This window comes from Rattus norvegicus, chromosome 8 (genome assembly GCF_036323735.1).
Source record: "Rattus norvegicus strain BN/NHsdMcwi chromosome 8, GRCr8, whole genome shotgun sequence".
NCBI lineage: Eukaryota > Metazoa > Chordata > Mammalia > Rodentia > Muridae > Rattus > Rattus norvegicus.
The window spans coordinates 71,299,451-71,320,192 of NC_086026.1; the positions used below are offsets into that span (position 1 = coordinate 71,299,451).

At 41.9% G+C, this 20,742-nt stretch overlaps 1 protein-coding gene across 22 annotated transcripts in view; it reads right to left on the reverse strand.

Annotated features, from left to right (window-relative positions):
* The window catches only part of Kif23 (kinesin family member 23), a 28,473-nt gene that overhangs the window by 6,012 nt on the left and 1,719 nt on the right, over window positions 1-20,742 (reverse strand). For 6 of the 22 annotated variants that reach the window (XM_063265498.1, XM_039081487.2, XM_063265493.1 and 3 more), the window contains exons 2-19: window positions 19,729-19,794; window positions 18,512-18,640; window positions 14,382-14,487; window positions 14,042-14,178; window positions 13,645-13,754; window positions 12,265-12,435; window positions 10,330-10,374; window positions 9,179-9,291; window positions 8,902-9,023; window positions 6,933-7,035; window positions 4,684-4,763; window positions 4,478-4,597; window positions 4,175-4,301; window positions 3,683-3,838; window positions 2,582-2,739; window positions 2,021-2,194; window positions 1,681-1,860; window positions 966-1,277 (exon numbers count right to left, since the gene is read on the reverse strand). In XM_063265498.1, coding sequence (XP_063121568.1) covers window positions 966-1,277; window positions 1,681-1,860; window positions 2,021-2,194; window positions 2,582-2,739; window positions 3,683-3,838; window positions 4,175-4,301; window positions 4,478-4,597; window positions 4,684-4,763; window positions 6,933-7,035; window positions 8,902-9,023; window positions 9,179-9,291; window positions 10,330-10,374; window positions 12,265-12,435; window positions 13,645-13,754; window positions 14,042-14,178; window positions 14,382-14,487; window positions 18,512-18,640; window positions 19,729-19,794 — 2,409 coding nt within the window. Of the gene's footprint in view, window positions 1-965; window positions 1,278-1,680; window positions 1,861-2,020; window positions 2,195-2,581; window positions 2,740-3,682; window positions 3,839-4,174; window positions 4,302-4,477; window positions 4,598-4,683; window positions 4,764-6,932; window positions 7,036-8,901; window positions 9,024-9,178; window positions 9,292-10,329; window positions 10,375-12,264; window positions 12,436-13,644; window positions 13,755-14,041; window positions 14,179-14,381; window positions 14,488-18,511; window positions 18,641-19,723; window positions 19,799-20,742 lie in introns of those variants that run through there. The other 16 variants (XM_063265506.1, XM_039081489.2, XM_039081488.2 and 13 more) reach the window with 13 other exon arrangements.

Here is a 20,742-nt window from a genome sequence, read left to right on the forward strand (position 1 = left end):
ACAAAAATGAACAAGGTGGAGGCAGATTTTATAGTAAAGACTTGTGGTTGCCACATGCAGTGCATGCATCTGGATAGCAGTAAGCTAAGGCCACCTTACTGGGCAGGCAGGACAGTGAGAGGCCATCTACTCGGGAGATGCTGACTTCTATCAGGTGGTAAAGCCTGTAGTTACATAGAAAAATGTTTTATTTTGGGTTTTTGGGGTTTTTTTGTTTTTTTTAAGGAGTGTCACGGCATCTATGACTTACTTTAGAATGCATCAGAAGAGGGAAGACCTGCATAAAATAACAGTGAATCTGCCAATGCTGTAGGCAGGAGAAAATCTAACCCATTAAGGAAAATTTTTAAATGAAAATTTTTTTTTCAAAAACAGCAAGGAAAAAAAATCAATTTGGGAAGGGGAACCAAAATGAATGGATGGATGGATGGATGGATGGATGGAAGGAAGGAAGGAAGGAAGGAAGGAAGGAAGAGAGAAAGAAAGAAAGAAAGAGAGAGAGAAAGGGAAAAAGAAAATAATACAGTCCATATTTGATTTGGGGGAAATTATGGCTCATTGACAGAACAATTACTTAGTATGCTGAGGCCCTAGGTTCAATCTCCAGTAACAAGAAAAAGAAAAAGAAAAAAGAAAGAGGAGGAATAAAAATGAGAGGGAGGGAGGAAGTAAGACTCTCCTGTTCTTTGATTCTGTGCAAAGCCCCCTGGTCATGCAAGCAGTCTGCTCTGGAGGGGGGCGGGTGAGGGGGTGTGGGTAGAGACCATGCTGGCTGGCAATCAGAGCCCTCGGGCACATGCTTCTACTTTCTCACATCTTAGCCTGATTTCAGGGAGGCTGTCAGAAAAGTCAGAGCTTCTTCATTTTAGAGCCCACCCATTTTTCCATTGAACATCTGGAATCAAGTTACAAAGAGCAGAGGAGAAGTCTACCACTACAACACTTTAAAGAACACTGGCACTGACCCTGCGGCAGTGGTCCTCTTGTACGCCTATCTCACTGCTGAATGTAGGGACCATCTCCCTGCCTTCAGTCCAGCACATCCCTCGCCTTCTGTCTGACACCATACACGCTTTACTTTGTCCTGGCTCCTGCTGCCTGTGCCTTGCAAGAGAGGTGACATTGACAGGGGTGCTGAATGGAGACAGTTTCTGCTCCCATTCCGAAATACAGGAAGCTACAGAAATGCTGCTGCAAGAGTTAGAGCGTCTGTGAAGCTGGGGCTGGCTCATGAGTTGCTGGCCGTTGGAAATCTGAGCAATATTGTTACTAGAAAGCTAGAAAAATTGGAGAAAAATTAATGAATAAGACTGAAAAACTGAGCAACAATATTACTTTTCTACAATTTTACTATGTGATGATTCAACATTGTAAGAAACTGTTTGCACTCATTAATTTTTCTATGATACACTTTGTTTCTGAATCAGGGTCTCTGTATGCAGCCCTGGTTAGTTTGGAACCCTGTGTAAATCAGGCTAGCCTCAAACTCAGAGGTCTGCATGCCTTGGCCTCCCAAATATTGGGATTAAAGGCATGTGACACCATGACTGTCCCATTTGTGCTAAGTTTTAAAAGTAGAAACTTAAAAAAATATAACAACAACAATTCTCCCAGAGAAACAACCCTCTAACTGAACAAATTTTCTCTAGCGCTGATCTAGACACAGCTGCAAACACTCACAGGCACAGGTGAAGGAGAGACAGATCTCTGAATGATTTTCTCCCGGTCCCGGTCCCGGGAGGGTCTCTCTGGCTTCTCAGGTTTGGGTTCAGTCACAATGGCCTTCAGCTGTTTGAGCTTTTCATCTTTGACCCAGAGTTTGTTCTGCATCTCTAGCTGGGTGGCTGCCACCCGACGCTCCTACAGGGAGCCAATGACAAATTAGTCTACTTTAGTCACACTGTATCACCCACTTCCTCCTTGAACATGACAGTTCTCTACTTTCAGAGATTAGCAGATACCACCAGAGCTCCCAACAAGCACAGAAACACAAAATATTTAACCTAAAAACAACACTCACACATTCCTTCTGCCACTTCATCGTCGTTTCTGTCACCATGCCTTGCAACCTGGCTTCTAATCTGCGCTTGTCAGAAAACTCCCGCTGGAGCTTCTGATGCTGGCTTTCAAGCTCCTGCTGCAGATTGCGCTTATCTTCTTCATAGATCGTAGTTGTTTTCTCCAAAATCTCAATCTGCAAAGGAGACCACTGTGCTCAGCATCTGGTATGCAAACATTTCACCTAACTGTAGAATAGTCCTTAAGTTGCTCGCAAAAGCAAACTTGTGGAAATACACATGCATACACATGCATACACACACACACACACACACACACACACACACACACACACACACACACACACACTTGCCCTCTATTTCACCTGAATTCTCAGTTCTACTTCAACACAGAAAGGAGAAACTATTTAACAAGACCCTCTTCAGGCTAAGCTCCACTCCTAAGATTAAAAGACTAAAGTCTTTTCCTCCCTTGCAGGCCCCTTCCAGCAGTGACAGGTACATGAGCTGTAATGAGAGCATTGCTGAACGGCTAGCACACAGGAGGAACTATGACCACAAACCTTGTACTCCAAAGTTTTGTTTTTCTTCTCCAGTCGTTCTATTTCTGATTTCTGTCCTGAGATCACTTTTTCTTTTTCATTTAGTTTTTCCTGAATGTAGTTTTCTTTATTTGATAGAGAATTGTCAAATTCTTTGAATAAGGCTTTGAAAGCTACACCTGAAACAGAGCATACAGACTCTATTGTTACTGAGGGTACGAATAAAACCCACAAAAGCAGCTTTCATTGGCAGACACCTTAGGAAATCCCTCCATAGCATTCGGACACAAGAGAAGGCTGGGAATGCAACTGCCTGCACCTTTCTGCTTTTTATGTGCACGAGGCCCTGGGTTCAATACCAAAAAATGAAAAAGAAACCAAGTTTGGAAAGAAATTAGGAGGTTTTTGATTCTTGAACCTAAAGAGATGTTCATAGAAGTGTTCTGTAACCTCTCCCTAACACAGTAAAGCTTGATTACAAATGCAACAACAGAAATAATCTGTACTTGAGATCAGATCAATCTGGCTGAAGACCCTAGTACACCATTCAGAGAGACAGACATTTCCATGACCTGACTGTTCAATTGTTCCACACATTTTCAAACATTATTTCACTTTCCCTACACCATCTTGAGGCACAATTATAAATGGATAATACACAGAGATAAAAAAATACTATCTTATATCCATCACTATTAAAAACTTAAAAAGGCAGGCTGGAGAGATGGCTCAGGGGTTAAGAGCACTGACGGCTCTTCCAGAGGTCCTGAGTTCAAATCCCATCAATCACATGGTGGCTCACGACCATCTGTAATGAGATCCAATGTCCTCTTCTGGTGTGTCAGTGACACTGTGCTCATAAACATAAAAAATAAATAAAATAAAATTAAAAATATAAAATAAAATAAGGCAGGGAGGCACCCACATTTTCCTCTTATATTCTTTAAAAGTAAAGTGGAGCTGGTGAGGGATACAAAACTTTACCATTCAAATTAAACAATGCCTGGAGACCACAACAAAGCTAGAAACAAGTCTTCCTTGAGAGGCATCTCAACAGATGGAGTCACTAAGACCTGTTTCTACCTCCAAAGTCACAGCAGCTGGGAGCAGCTCTGCCCTTACATTGTTTGTTAAGCTCCTCAGTCATCAGTTGTCGTAAGCGATGTCGTTTCTCCAAAGCATCCATCAGTCTTGGAAGGGTCTCCTCATCATTGACATCCAAAAGCTTGCATGGGGGCAGTGGTGGGAAGCTCTGTAGAATCTCTTCAGTCAAAGGTTCTGTAGTAGACATACAATTATGAAAGAAGTCTGATGCTATGAACAGAGCCCGTGAACCAGTAACCACAGAATTTTTTATTCTTATTATCAACATCATCATTATCATTATATTATCATTATTATTATTACAACTACAACTACTTAATGCTAGAGTTACAGATATGCTTCACTATACCCTGCTTTAGGAATGGAACTTTTCAAAAATTAGATAAAATATACAACAAAAGAAACCTTATATTTTAGTTCAAAGTTATGTGCATTTGGTCCTTGAGAAGATTTTTTTTTAAAGCTACAGAAAGACAAGCAAATGAACAATGATATAACAGCAAATCCTACCATCTCCAACTGGGCCCGCCCGAGGCAGGTTTCTGTACCGTCTCCCCGGTGTCAGGCCACATATCGCCTTGTCTACTGGTCTTGCTACTTCCACTTCTTGGGTTACTTCAGCAAATCTCATGACTTGCTGAAAATACAAAACAGAGTCTGTAAAAGCTAGTCTACCTATTCTTCTCTAAGTTCGTCTGCATAACCATTGACCCTATATAAATCTACAAAATGTGCAGAATGCCATTCTTCAAATCCAAGTAGCTGTTTACCCTAGAGAAACCCAACTGTATAGCACAAATCCACTTAAATTACCAAGCTTTCTTCATAGTCTTCAGCCTTAGGATTCACACACACGATCATCCGAACCTTCCCCTCCCCATCAAAGTAGTTCTTGAATAGATGCGTTAGCTTTGAATCTCGATATGGAACCATCTATAAAAACATCAAAAAGCTAAGCATATTAGACAGTTAAAATGAACAAATTAAACCACAAAGAACTGGGGAAGGCTGCTGTGTACCTTGTTGGTTCCATACATCTGGTTCTCTCTCAGGACTTCCATGCATGTTCTTAGTGTCATCAATGACTGATTAATGTTTCCTGAGAGGAAGTAAGAAACAAAAGACATGTGAACCAGCAAGACAGGAGCTAATGAATCTGTGTGCCTGTAAAACTTCTACTTCATTTAACTGCTAGATTTTCATGCTCAAGTTCAAGGTGTCCATGCATGATCTCACTTTACCTTCAACAGTATTAATTCTGAATAGCTTCAACATCTTTCAGTGACTTCATTAAAAACTCTCCAAATACATTACTCTTTTTTTATTCTATGTGCATTGGTGTGTTTTGCCTACATGTATGGCAAGTCTGTTTGAGGTTGGTGGATCCCCTGGAACTGGAGTTGTGAGCTACCATATGGGTGCTGGGATTTGAACCAGGTTCTCTAGAAAAGCAGTCAGCGCTTTTAACTGCTGATCCATCTCTCTAGCCCCACAATATTACTCTTAAAAAAGAGAGAATCTCATTTTTTAAATTTTAATTCTATTCAGTTTTATTCTTTGTGTTTATTCTGAGTGTTTTTGCCTGTATGTAAGTAAATGTACTACATATGTTTGGTGCTCACAAAAGTCAGAGAGGACATCAGATCCACTGGAACTAGAGTTATACATAGTTGTGAGCTGTCCTGTGGGTGCCACAAAGTAAAACCAGGTCATCTGGAAGAGCAACAAGTTCCTTCCCTCTACCTCCCACCCCCCTTTCTTTCTTTTTTGTTTTTCAAGATAGGGTTTCTGTGTTGAACAGCAGAGTCCTGTCTGTCCGGGAACTTGCTTTGTAGACCAGGCTGACCTATCCACCTGCCCCTGCCTCTCAGATGCTGGGAGATTAAAGGTATGTGCCACCATACCCGATGCAACAAGCGCTCTTAACTGCTGAGCCATCTCTCTAGCTTGGGAATAAAATATGACACTTAACTCCATGGTCATTTAATGAACGTGGCACCCATAGTTTCATATGTCTGCCTGCTTGGTCTCTAGTTGAAAGAACTATTTGGGAAGGTTTAAGAGGTACAGCCTGGTTGGTACATGTGTTTTACTGGAGGTGGGCTTAAAAAGGGTTTCAAAAGCACAGGCATTCCCAGTCTCTCTCTCTCCCTCCCTCCATCCCTTCCTACTTCATGGTTGTGAATCATCTGACCCACGGCTACTCCACAGTAACCTCCCAGCTACTGCTTGCTCCAGTACCATGCCTACTTGCTGCCTTTCTTCTTGGCATGATGGTCACCGACTCACCCTGAAATAGTAAGCAAGCCCCCAACTAAGTGTTTCTTTTATAAGTTGCCTTGATCAAGGTATCTCTTCAAGGCAATAGAAAAGTAACAGTTTCTTCCAAACCCTAAATTCTGTCATAGACAAAGTCATTTAACTTGGCTTTCTTTCCTTTTCTAGGGGTGGTGGTGCTGGAGACTAAACTCAGGCACCTCATACATGGGAGGCCAACCATATTCCAAGGAACCATTTCAGACTATAGTTGGACAGGGACAGAAGTCCCTCCTATACCCAGAAGGGACATGTTTCTAACAGTCAAGTGTCTTAGGAACCAGCAAAATCTGTCCCTCTACACCTCAACAGGATTTATTAGTCATCATGCTTTCTTTCTTCTAACCGATCTCATTTGGATTCCTGACCAGACAAGGCTAGTATACAATCACAACTCTTTAAGAATTTTGACCTCAGTTGTACTCCCAATGCTAAAGAACTGTTTATCCTGGAAAGATGAGGCCTCCTAACTACATCATGCCTATCACATAGATCCTGTAGCTATATATTACGAAGCACCCCTGAAGTCCCAGTACTCAGAAGGGCTGAGGCAGGAAGACCAACAGCCAGTCTTGACTTCCAATAAAACAAAAAACCACAAGAAAAAAAAAAACAACGAACAAATCAAGAAACAAACAAGTTAACTTAGGTGGGATGGCAAGGTGGCTAAGCCAATAGAAAAACTTGCTGCCAAGACCGAAGACCTGAATCTCAGGACCCACAAAGGCGAGAACTCTTTCCCATTACCTTTTGACCTTTATGCACACCCTGAGGCATGTACACACACAGATAAAATGTTAATTTTTTAAAAGATAGAGTATTTAAAGACTAAGTTTAATAGTTAATGTCATTGCACTGATTAGGCAGACACCACCCACTGATAAATACAAACTGATGTTCCAAGCCCTTGAAAATTACAGCCGTATAGCCGTAAGTACAGCACTCCACTTACCAGCTTCACGTAACCTGTTCCCTTCTGCTTTAGTACGGTTAGTTCTTTCACTTCCAGCAAGATCTACCAAAGACAGCTGGCTTATAGTAATTTGCTCTTTTTCCTAAAAGGGAGAAAATTCAACCATCTAAGCTAAATTATACTGCATTACACCCTTAATCCCAACACTTAGGAGGCAGAGGCAGGCATCTCTGGATCTCTTGTGAGATCCAGAACTCTACACAGTGAGTTCCAGGCCAGCTAGGGCCACACAGAGAAACCCTATCTCAAAAACAAACAAACAAACAAAACGACAACAAAAAGATCCAGTTAACATAGCATTAAGTCTTAATGGAGAGTGTATGTGCAGAATACAAATGTCCAGAGGAGCAGGGGAGGTATGATACAGGAAGTTTGCTAGGAGCTCATGACTGAGTACTGGTCTGCTACCTGGCTGTCCTCAGAACAGATATTAGATAACTTGAGAGCAAACACTGTGCCATTCTGCTCTAACAAGTCTCATTTATATTCAGCACTGGGAATTCTAAGCTTTGTCTTTAGCAATACACACATAACAAAAGCAAACATATTATAACATAAGACACATAACAAAAATAGAATAAGACCCCCCCCCCAAAAAAAACCCACAAGAAAACAAAAAACACACTAACTTAACAGTTTCACAGTACTCTAACTTATATAAAGAAATCAGGGGGCTAGAGAGATGGCTCAGCAGTTGGGAGCACTGACTACTCTTCCAGAGGTCTGGAGTTCAATTCCCAACAACCACATGGTGGCTCACAACCATCTATAACGGATCCAATGCCCTCTTCTGGTGTGTCTGACTGCTACAGTGTACTCATATACAGAAAATAAAATATATCTTTAAAAAAAAAGAAAAGAAAAGAAGCCAAAGTCAGGGCAGACGTGCTCCATGGTTAAGAGCACTGGCTGCTCTTGCAGAGGCTCTCAGCACGCACTTGGCAGTCTAGAGCCATCTGTGACTCCAGGCCCAGTGGTTTGATGCCTTCTACTGGCCTCCATAGCACCAGACACACGCGTGCTACACAGACAAAACATTCATACACTTGATATAAAAATAAGGCTAAAAAAAAGAAAGTTAAGAAGCACCTAAATGGTATTATGCTGTTAGCAAGAATTCACATTCCTAGCACCAAAAAAAAAAAAAGTCATTCATAGGAAATCAGATGTGAGAAGACTTGTTTGTGGCCATTTTCTGATTAACATTTATTGACTGACTAAGCCATGCAGTGAACAAGAAACTTCACGCTGCTTCCCTTAATTCTCATGATCTTATAAGAAGGCTCTCTTACAGTCAGGTCAGACATTTGGGAAATAGGCAGGAATCCAAATTCAAATCCTAGTGAGTGGAACTCAAACTTTCCCGCCATCTTGGACATGGCCAGACTAAACAGTTAAAAGCAAGACTTCAGTCCTAGCAGGGGAGGCTGAGGCAGTGAATCTCTGAGCTCCAAGCTCCATAGTGAGATTCTGTTGTCAAAAACAAAAGCCAGACATGATGGCACATGCCTTTAATTCTGGCTGTTACAAAGCTGGGGCCAGCTTTACCTGTATAGTAAGAAATAACCAAAAATAGAACCAAAAGAGGCCATGGATTTGAAAAGCAGCAAGGAAAAGTATAGGAGAGGGCTAGGGGAGAGGAAAGGGAAGGGGGAAATTATGTAACTACATTATAATCACAGAAGTAAGAGAAAAACAAAAATGTTCCAGATTGTCTCACAAGGCAAGCAACACCAACACAACACACATTGTCCCAGACCTTTAAAGCTTTGCAGACCCTCTTCACAACACTGAAAACGTGTGCCCTGCATGCTCGACCCTAGGATCAGACCCCAGCTCTACTACTGTCATGAAAATTTCATTAACTGTATAGCTGCTAGCTCTAGAGCAATATTCATCACCATGGCAACCCCTAATTTAGGTCATCTTCTAAAGACTAAAACATTACCTGTAAGACATTGTCTCCATCAGCATCCAGGGGAGCCTGGACAAGTTTAATGCTGAACACGCTATGTGAACGACTGGACTCTCTATTCAAATGGGTGTTAGCAATACGTCTCTTTTTCTGACCTATAATGACAGAGAAACCATTGATTATACCTGAACTCAGCCATTGATTATACCTGCTTTCTAATTCATCCAGAAGTACTTCTGTTAAATCATAGCAACAACTCTGAGTGTTAAAACTAGCAGTTCACATTTTTCAAATTCTAGTTGTTTCTAACCTCTCCAGAAAACCTCGAACGCCTCCTCCGTAGACTTCACTTCTACTTCTGTACATCCTGCAACATACATATTGTGGTTCTTATCTTCTCGGAGCATTTTAGATTGTGGGAGTCTATGGGAAGAAAAGAGGGGTTAGTTTCCTAAATGAGATGCAACTGTCTTCCTTTAGAGTAAGGTTAAGAGCCAAGCAATACAATAACCCCTTGCTCCTCAGATCGCTAACAGAGCCTCATACGCATGCTAGCCAAGTGCTGGACCACTGAGCATCTCTCTAGTTTTTATAAAGTTTAGCTCATGGTTCTAAAAGCTGGATAGTCCATGAGTGTAGTACTGACACCCAGTGAGGGCCATCCTGGGTATCAGGGCAGAGGCACCGCACGGTCAGACAGAATAAGCAGACTCTTAAGACATCCATTCTTTAATGGATGTAAATTTACATAAGAGAATGTCGCCACATGGGGGCCTGGGACCCACAGAAACTAGAAGAGAGCACCAAGATCCCCTGGAACTGAAGTTAAAGATGATTGTGAGTCACCACGTGGTGCTGAGGATTGAACAAAGGCCCCCTGGAAGAGCAGCCAGTGCTCTTAATGTTGGAGCCATCTCTCCAGCCCCATGTTTTAATTAATTTTCTTTGTCGGCACTCAAATGTGTGGAGGTCAGAGGACAACTTACAGATCCGTCCTCTCCTTCTACCATGTGGGTTCCAGGGAAGCAGCTCAGGGTGTCAGGCTTAGCAGCAAGCACCTTTACCTGTCATTCAGGAGCCCCACACTCAGTTTTGTGAATGGTAAGGATAGAGACACTTACCAGCCACCATCACTGATAATCAAGAAAGGAGAGTTTACCAGTGAACTGATTGTTGGGGGAGGGCGGTAATGGGGGGAGGATGGGGAGGGGAACACCCATAAAGAAGGGGAGGGGGAGGGGTTAGGGGGATGTTGGCCCGGAAACTGGGAAAGGGAATAACATTCAAAATGTAAATAAGAAATACTCAAGTTAATAATAAAAAAAAAAAGAAAAGAAAGGAGGGTTTAGAGGGTAGCACCCTGCCTACTGCCAAGGAAAAGCAAACTACTTACAAACATGCCACACATGCCCCCACTAGTGTTTAACTACACCCTTTGTCTTAAAAGTCAACATCACATACACAGCCTCTGCGTTCCTCATAGGTGTACTGCAGCCGTTCCACCTACTGAAGGAATAAGGCAGACATTACTGCTCTAGAGTAGCCATCCTACAACGGCATTTCAGTCTAGACTCGTGACAGTGATGGTGAAGCCGATTCAAAACCCTCTATGTGAGATTCCTTCACTGCAGTAACTCCTCAGAAAAGGAGAGTCAGCACCATCCTCACATTAAATCCACAATCAGCACACATATAAGACTCCCAGGAAGGCACCTGTTTCCTTTGCATGACTAAATAAATCAAGGTAGCATCACTTAAGACAACATCACTAGGACAAGCCAAACTGCAAACGTAAGAGACATAAACATACTCAGTAATGCTGGGCACAGTGGGACACACCCTTAATCCTAACACTCGGGACACAGAGACAAGTGGATGTCTGTGAGTTAAAGGCCAACCTCATCTACAGAGAGTCATTTTTTTTTAAAAGGTTAAAATGGTAGCAATAAATCATATCACAAAAGTTTAGATAAAATAGGAACACACAAAACTGGAGTTGAAACAAAGGACAGTTTAAAAAGCATGAAAATATTTGTTAAAACGGGAAAGGAATTTAATATAAAAAGCACTGCCTCTAGGACTGTACTCTCTTCATTTCTCTCTATAACTTAACCCAGGTATCTCTCTTAATTTCAACATTCCAAAAACAAAGACAGGTAACTCCAAAGTGAAGCCCCTTTGTATAGTTTCCATTTGAAGCTGGGCTTGGTGGTGTACACTGCTATCCCAGCTCTGAGAGGCTCAAGGAGGAGGAGCCCATGTACTTGGAGGCCAATCTGTGCAACCCAGCAACACTGCCTCAAAAACAAACAGTTCTCATCTGAAGAATGATTGAGTAAAGCAAAAGTAAAAGACCTTCAGATTTAACTCACCTAGCAACTTTATCCTTATTTTACTAACCATTAGTAACTAAGGGATTCTGAATATCCTTTGAAATGCAACTCAGTAGGAGCCACAGAAATTCTTTTATCAATTATAGCCTCGACCAGAGTCCATGTGATTTTTCTAATAGTGAGCACCCTGACAGTCGTGGACATGAGTCTGTTTTCAGCTTAAGGGTTTTCTAAATCCAGCGGTTTCCACAGTAATGTCCATTTACACATATACACAAATGCTATATGTAAGACAAAGGGCTTCATATTATTATGTTCTAACTGGCTGCAGTAAGAATAAAACCACCCACGTGCACTGGTCATTTGACACAAGACTTGTGTGTCAGCTCTGGAACAAAGAGAGGCACACTAATGTAAAGCTACATGGTAACTGGTCTTCTGATTCTGCAAGGCAAGACCCATAGCCCCTAAGGAGTATTTACCTCTGGCAGAATGATAGTAAAGTATGGCTTTACACTGATTCGCAATGGATGAGCAAAGAATTACTTGTTCAGACAAGTATCCATTCCACAGAGATCACCGAGACACAGATAGCCAAAAAGGCTGCAAACTTCCAGCACTGTCAGGGTGCTGATAGGTGCCCCAAAATTACCTATAAAGGCTAAATTTTCAAAAGCAATTTCCAAGATCTTCAAGTTACTCTGCCTTAACCCACTGGTTTCCTAATACAGCTACAATCTAAGTACTGCCAGGCAGTGATGCACACGCCTTTAATCCTATCACTCAGAGGGCAAGGCAGGCAGATCGCAGGACTGTACTCTCTTCATTTCTCTCTATAACTTAACCCAGATATTTCTTGAGGCAGAGTTCCAGGACAGCCAGAGATACACAGAGAAACTGTCTCAAAACAAGAAAAAGGAAGAAAAGTATTCATTGAACATGACTATATGATTATTATTTCTGTGCACCCTGAAAATAAATGCAAGCATCATCCCCATCTATACAAGAAGCCATGACTTGCTTGGGGTAGCTTTCTAGGTTAACTGAAGACTCTTGTACTTACTTGGGCTTTATGGGATCAAACTGCACTTCTTCCAATAGATCATATAGGTAATTATTATAGATTTCAATGTAAGAGACAAACACTCCATAGACACTGTCTTCATCAACTTCTTCTGCTTTGCAGAATTCTTGTACATTTATCATATCTGCAAACTCTGGATCTGCTTGTCGCCTACAATGAGAAAACAGATCCCCTAACTTCAAAATGTACCCACTATGAGTTAAGATAAAAAGTAGATAATGGCTGTGTGGGATAGTTCTTTGTCAACTTGACACAAACTGGAGTCTTTGGGAAAGGGGGCTTTCAACTGGAGAAAATACTTACCTCTATAAAACTGGCCACCAGGCAAGTCTATCTAGCCTTTTCTTGATTAATGACTGATGTGTGTGGTACCAACCCTGGGCTGGTGCTCCTGGGTTGTATAAGAAAGTAAGCTAAGGGGCTGGAGAGATGGCTCAATGGTTAAGAGCGCTGACTGCTGTTCCAGAGGTCCTGAGTTCAATTCCCAGCAACTACATGGTGGCTCACAACCATCTGTAATGAGATCTGATACCCTCTTCTGGTGTGTGTCAGAAGACAGAGACAGTGTACTTATATATAAATAAATAAAATTAAAAAAAAAAAAAAGAAAGAAAGAAAGAAAGAAAGTAAGCTAAGGGGCTGGAGAGATGGCTCAGCGGTTAAGAGCACCCGACTGCTCTTCCAGAGGTCATGAGTTCAATTCCCAGCAACCACATGGTGGCTCACAACCATCTGTAAATGGGATCTAATGGCCTCTTCTGGTGTATCTGAAGACAGCTACAATGTACTTATATATAATAAATGAATAAATCTTAAAAAAAAAAAAAAAAACGGAAAGTAAGCTAAGCAAGCCATGGGAGTAAACCAGAAAACAGCACCCCTCCATGGCATCTGCATCAGCTCCTGCCTTGAGTTCCTGCCCTGACTTCTCTCAGTGATGGACTGTTACTTGGAAATGTAACAGGAAGATAAAATAAATCCTTTCCTCCCCAAGCTGCTTTGTTTAAGGTATTTTATCACAGCAATACAATGATATCACATATATCAGAGCAAAAGCAAACTCTAATGATGTTCTGTCACGTAGGGCTGAATTCATAAGCAACTTTATTTGAATTTAAGGTGAGTCAAGGACACTCTAAGCCCTTAAGATTCACAACACAAGAACTCACCTTCCCCCTACTTGGACGTATTCTCTTGAAATGAGATAAAATATCTGAGCAGTCAAGAACATGCCTCAACCCTGACCTCACAAAAGTCAGCTGTAAGACCAACTTTTCTAATTCGTACTTACCTTCTCCGGACCTATAGAAACTGTAGGACAGAATTCCACCCACCCTAGGTCACAATGAAGTCACTCACTTGCTAGAGGGGGTCTTTGGAATGGGCATGGCTTCTCTTTTCTGCCGTTCTAACAAGGCATCGACTTCACACTGTATTTCCATACTGTTCCTATCATTAGACTTAAACACCTAAGAGAGAGGCAAAATAGACTTGAAAATAACTTTAAGGAACAGAACCATTTGAAAATAGGAAGCATTTAAACATTTAAACCTGGGGAAAGGGCACAAGACTCAGGGGCCCTGCAGCTCCTGATCCTCTTGTTTATACCACAGGCATGCAGCCACCACGCCTACATCAAGTATGTAAGAGTCAAAGTAGCTCTAATGTCTTTGTCTTTCCTCAGCATCACTGCATCCATAGATGCCTCAGCCCTGTGTCTATAGTAACAGTCACAACCCAAAGGAATTGTACTTACGAAACGTTTTGCTTGAAATGACCCTATGCTGTTAAAGATCATATTCAAACAACGAGGAAGCAGGCCTCCGGACCCTGGAGACCCTGTCATTGTGTAGGTTTTTCCACTTCCCGTCACACCATATGTAAATAAAAGACCTAAAGTATGGCAAGTAACAATGAGTTATAGTCTTAAAGCCCCACATAACATGTCGTTTATTTAAAACGCTAAAATTAACAAACCCAAAAAAGGGCACTCTGATGAGTTAAATCTGAATTCAATGTCAAACCAAATATATGAATATTAAAAAGTTTTATCACAAGATCAAACAGGGAATTCAATTAAACTCCAAGAGTCATACCATTCTTGCCATGAATGAGGTCATCTACCAAGGGACTAGCCACAACATCAAAAAGCTCCTTCTGGGTGGTGTGCGTGCCAAATACCCGCTTAAATGAGTACTGAGTCTGTGGAGAAAAGAAAAACATCACCACATGGAATTCCATTAGATTAGAGCTGTATCTGTTCTACACTTGGAATGTTTCTGTTATGAGCATTTCAAACCCAGACATGTTAAAAAAAATCACCAAGAATGGTCTTTAAGCTTGGAGCCTTTCGTAGTCACAATATACATAAATCACAGCTATCGTAACAACTACGTTCAGTCCTAGCCACTGAGGAAAGTGAAGAAAAGCCATTGAGCCCACTGATGCTGCATAGATTAAGAATGATCAAAAGTGAGCACAGATAGCCAGTGCTACAGAGGCTGAGACAGGATAGGTACTCAGTACAACGGCCCACTCTAACCCACACAGCAGTACTGTGCACTCTGGTCTAAGAGCAACGGTAGCCTCAGTGTCTATTATGGCAATCTATCTAGCATATGCAAGCACATTTGCTCATGTTCACCAAATGGTGAAACTACCCAGTGACCCAGTGACACCTTCATCTTTAAACAATGCACAGCTGTCAATAATCAATATAGTAAGTGTTATAAAGGAGGCACAATGAGGGACCAGAAAGTGAGGTGCTGTTTATGCTGGGGTCATCTAAAAACCCCGAGAAAACAAAATTTAAGATGAAATTCAAGGAGGCGGCATCCATGTTACATTACAGGGAGAAGTCCAGGTTAAGCCTGAGTGGCTGGTAAGCACAATTCTGGCTTGCACAGAATCTCCAAAGACAGTTGAGGACTGAAAGATAAGGATGGGAAGATAAGCAAGAGGCTGGTTGAACAGATTTTGCCCATTTACAGACTTTATTCTTGGAGAGGTTCTGCTCAGAGAGAAAAGGATAAGATCTCCTTCTACTTGGCAAGATCGTTCTTGCACCTCTATGGAAACCATTAGACAAGATCATCTGTAAAAGCAAGCAGACCAGACAGGCTTCAGGAAAGGCTGTGAATGCTACTCAAGGCACGCTCAGCACACCACAGCCTGATGACTGGTTCTCCGGGAAACTTCCACTGCCACCTTCCATTGCTCTACCTTGGACTGCAGTCAGTGGTCATATCTTAATGCACAGATTACGAAGCAGTTAGGCAGGGAACTCATGCTGGTAAGTTATATTTGGCACAAGCTAACGTAGCTGATGCCCAAATGAAGATAAAAAACTTTTCCCCACCACAATAGTTTGATTACTAACCAGGTCAGAAGCAGCTAGTGGCAGAAGGAACCAACAGGAAAGGATAAAGTCACAATCCACTTTGCAGGACTGACAGGCTGTCTGTAACCCTGATATAAGTGGATGCCAGACGGAAGAAGTTCCCAGGTTTCTGGACTGGGCAACTGACAGCAATGGTACCTTCTTTTGAAAAGGCTAAGAAGAAATCATTTAGAGGGAAGCAGGGACTCAAGAGCTCCTTTCAACATATAAAACTTAAGATGAGCAGGGCAATGGTGGCACAGGCTTTTAATTCTAGCAGTTGGGAAGCAAAAGCAGGCAGATCTCTGAGTTCAAGGTCAGCCTGGTCTACAGCGTGAGTTCTAGGATAACTAAAGCGACAGAGAAACCCTGTTTCAAAAAAAGCTTAGAAAGAAAAGAAGAAAAAAAGATGTGGGATTGCCATAAAGACTCCAGAACATTTAAAACCATGGAATGACAGAGAACAGAGCCCCTGGGTCAGGCATGGTGATTGAGACCTACCTGTATTCATTCCCAGTGCTCAGGAGGCTAAGACAAGTTCTAGTCCAATCAGGCTAATATGTGAGGCTCTGCCTCAAAAACAAAACAGAAACAGAAACAGAAAACAGAAGATGAGAAAAAGAAGGAAAAAGAGAGCCTTGGACACAGCCCACCTTAGTATTCAAAGGCTAGACAAGAGAAGGCAGCAGAGGGGGTCAGTGTCGAAAGAGCCTAGAGCTGGAAAGGGCAACAAGAGTGGCAGGGCACTTCGGGAAGGGGCAGGCTGCTGAGATGAGACAAGGCTGGCAGCAGAGAGGACATGGGAAGTCTACAGAACAGAATCACTGTAGCAGTATGCACAAGCCCGGTGTGTTGGCGCAGGCCTGGAATCTCAGCATACAGGAAACTGAGGTAGACAATGTGTCACAAGTTTAAAGGAAGCCCAGATTATACAGCAAGCTGTAAGGCAGACAGATTACAGGGTAAGACCCTGTCTAAACAAACAAGAGTGAATGGCAGTTTGAAAGCAGAAAGTCTGAATCAACTGTCTATTTTCTGCATTTCCATAGTCCCATCCCTTCAGCAAATCTGACTTCCTGCCTTATTATATGAACTACTTGTCTACTTACCGTCAGTTTAGCTATGAAGTCCATCAAGGCAGTTTTACATTTAAAAAAAAAAAAACAAAAAAAACAAAAACCTTCCCTACCAGATAGTGACAAGCCTCCTACAACATTCGGAAAACTAATACAATTCTATAGCTATATAGATCTATCTTTTTTTTTTTTTTCTTTTTTTCAGAGCTGGGGACCGAACCCAGGGCCTTGCGTTTGCTAGGCAAGCGCTCTATCACTGAGCTAAATCCCCAACTCCAATATATCTTTATACTCATTGTTATTGTCACTGTATTTGAAGCAGGTCTCCCTCTACAGCACAGGCTGGCCTGGAACTCGGACCCTCTTGCCTCAGTCTCCTAAACTCTAGTATCACAGTTCTAGCTTGGCCTAGTATTTCACATTTACCCATTTTATCCACTACTTCATTAGATATAAAAACTCTCACTACACCTCAGTAGTATAACATTTGCCAAACGTGCAGGAGGCCTTAAATTCATTCCCCAACACTGTAAATAATAAACAAAAACACCTTCCAGGTAAAAATGGTGATACATGCCTCCCTCTTAATACCACACTCAAACTGTAAAGGCCATGGATCACCAATCAGTTCAAATCCAGACTGAGCTACAGAGATGTTGTCTCAAATTAAATAAATAAATAAAAAATAAGTGCTGAAGATGAAGAAGGTCCTGAGTTCAATCCCTAACACCACAAAAATCAAACAGCAAAACCCACCCAAGGCATCAAGGGATACATACTTCTAATTTCAGTACTAGGGAGACCAAAATAGGAGGACCAGAAGTTTTGAGGCCAGCCGAGGTGTGGTGGTCTGACTCAGAATGCCACTCCCATCCCCATGAAGTTCATACATTTGAACGTTTGGTTCCCAGTTGGTAGACTGTTTAGGAAGGAGGAGGGGTGGCCTTGTTGAAGTAGTGTGAAACGGGGGTGGGTTTTAGGTTTCGAAAGCCCAGTGTCTCTCTTCCTGCCTCATGGTTGTATATTAGAATAAAAACTCTCAGCTACTGCTGCAGTGCCCTGCATGCTGCCATGCATGTGTGCCTCCATGCTTGCTACAATGATGACCACGGACTAACCCTCTGAAACTGTAAGCTGCCTTGGTTATGGTGTCTCTTTAGAGAAATAGAACAACACCAACACACTGGGCTACAAGGTGATACTGTCAGAGAAACAAAACCTTTTATGATTGACCCAAATACACAACGATACTACTGAGATGTAGCTCAAATGGCAGAGCACTTGCTTAGCATGCACAGGTTCAAGCCCCAGGGAAAGGAAAAACACAGGAAATGCCTTATTGAATGTTACTCAAATCTCCTCATGTGAAGTTTTATATATCCAGTTTTAAGATATCCTCTGAAAGTCAGGTGGTGGTGGCACACGCCTTTAATCCCACCACTAAGAGGTTAAGAAGACAGAGGCAAACACATCTCCGTGAGCTCCAAGCCAGCCTAGTCTATATAGAGTTTCAGGACAGCCAGGGCTACACAGTAAGACCCTGTCTCAAATAGACAGACAGACAGACAGACAGACAGAGAGAAACAGACAGAAAAGAAAAGAAAAAAAAGCCCCTAAAAGCAACCTGCTAATTCCAACATACCAAGAGTCTATCTGTATGCCCTAGAAATGAAAGATGAGGTGACTAAAGTATTCCTTCCCACAAATGAGATCACACATGAACTTTTTAAATTCAAAAACAGAAAACAACTTGGTTCCACTAAGAACCTACCTCCTTGTAGTCTCCATTTCTGTTGAGTCGATAGCCCTCAGGGGTGTGGAGCTGCACGGTTGTACTATTGACCACTTCCACACAGCACTCTTGGTCAGGAAAGCTCAGTGGGCGCACCCTACAGTACACCTGGGAAGAGAGAGTGTTCAAACCAGGTTGACTCTTCGCCTGTTTTGTTGTTGTTGTTGTTGTTGTTGTTTTGTTTTGTTTTTCTTTTCTGTTTGTTTTGCCTATTGAGACACAGGTTCTCAGTCTATAGCCCAAGCTGGGCTGGAGCTCTCAGCAGTCTGCCTGCTGGTCTCCAGGATGTCGGGGCTGCAGGCATGCTCCTCTGTGAATGTTTAGCACTCACTCACTTTCCATTTATGTTCTGTTCAGTCACCTACAAATATCTGATCTTCAGCACAAACAAATCCCAGAGTCACCAAAACCAAGATCTAGAGTTCAGAATGGTCAAATGCAAAGATTCATTAAATCAAATTAAACTTAGGTTAAAATATTAAACTGCTCATCTTTTCACTGGTGTGCACAAATAAAATTGTAATAACGTAAAAAATCTCTGAAAATAGCTGAAAAGGCCATTAAATTCTTTACAGCTGGATGCCATGTCAAATAGCCAGCTCAGGTGTGCATGGGAGCACACATCTGTAATCAAGCACCTGGAGGGTAGAGGAGCTCATGTGAGGAAAACCTGTCCAGCTGTGCTCACAGCAGATGGTGCAACTGGGAACCAGAGCCACTCTGCCCCAGCAGTGGGGTGGTGGTATCCAGAACTTCCCCTTTTCCAGGAAGAGGGATTACCTAAATTGAGTTATTCTACACTAGTCTCTCTGAACCTTGAGTATGGGGTTCTCCTTGAGAATGTGTCAGTTACCACATACAGGTGGGAGAGGGTTTAAGACCTGAGAAGAAAGTCCCCATCCCCACCCTATCCCAAAGAGTAGAACCTGGTGGGAGAGATCATTAACTTTTCAAATCTAATTAGTGATAGCAGATTTGCAGTCAACAACTAAAGAGTTCCTTTTTCCAGGCCAGTTAATCCTGTAGAGAAAGCAAACTTTCTAGCTAAAATCAGCTTTATACAACTTAGTGCTCGATTTAACTGTGCTCCTTAACCCAACTTTCATATCATTTTCCTCCCCTTTCAAGCACACACAAGGTAGGATGAACTAAAGAAAGAACAAACACACAAACACACGAACACACACACACCTTACCCCCACTGGATCTTTAAGGTTTGTCTGAGATCCTTTTTTTATTACAGGTTTCCTGGGCATCTTAGCCTTCCTGGTTAAAAAGAAAAAGAAAAAAAAAAAAAAGAAAAAAAAACCCCATAAATTTCAATTCACTACTAACATAGAAGACATCATGAATTCTAACAATGATGAACTTCTTAGGCTTTAAAAAAACATTTCCCAGCAGTACCAAAATACTGCACATCAAATAACATGAATATAAACAATAATAAGCTGTATTAGAGAAATGTGGCATATGTAATCTAACTCATTAAAATTGTGATTGGGAAAATATACTTTCGATACCAGAAGTATCCAGGGGAACTTTTTTTTGATTTCATTTTTTTTTTTTAATGTTGGAGAGCAAATTCAGAGATTTGCTCCTGCTGGGCAGGAAGAGTAGATTATTCACAATGCTGAAATCCCTTGCTATTTTAAGTAGACAATATAAAAAAGCATTTTGATTTACTTCAACATTCTCTATCATTTAACTTTTTTCTTTCTCATTTATAGGCTACAAGAATATGTAACACAAATTAAACCAAAAGATTCGTTCAGACTGTAGATTATTTAAGTATTTTTCTCAATAGAGTCACACGTAAAACAGAAGTAGACCAGAGTTGGGCGATATACTGGGGTAGATATCCTTAAATAAATATAAAGACTTTGACGATTCCTCATTTAAAAAGTTCCGGTTTTTTTGTGTGTGTGCGTGTGAAAGTAACGATTTCTAAAGCCAGCCCTCCTTTGCAGTAAAAGTGTAACCAGGATATGGCTCTCTGAAGTGTCTAGGAATTACAGAGGAATGTGGGCGTGGGCGAGATAGAGCAGACGAGTGGGATGGCCTGGGGACAAAGATAGCCCAAGGTAACTGAGCTGCAGAAGGACCCTGACCTCCAGGAACTAGGGAAGGGATGCCGACGGAGATATGGAGACTCAACCCCTCCAACGCGCACCCAGGCTGCGCGCTCCCCGGGGTCCCTAGACTTGCCACCT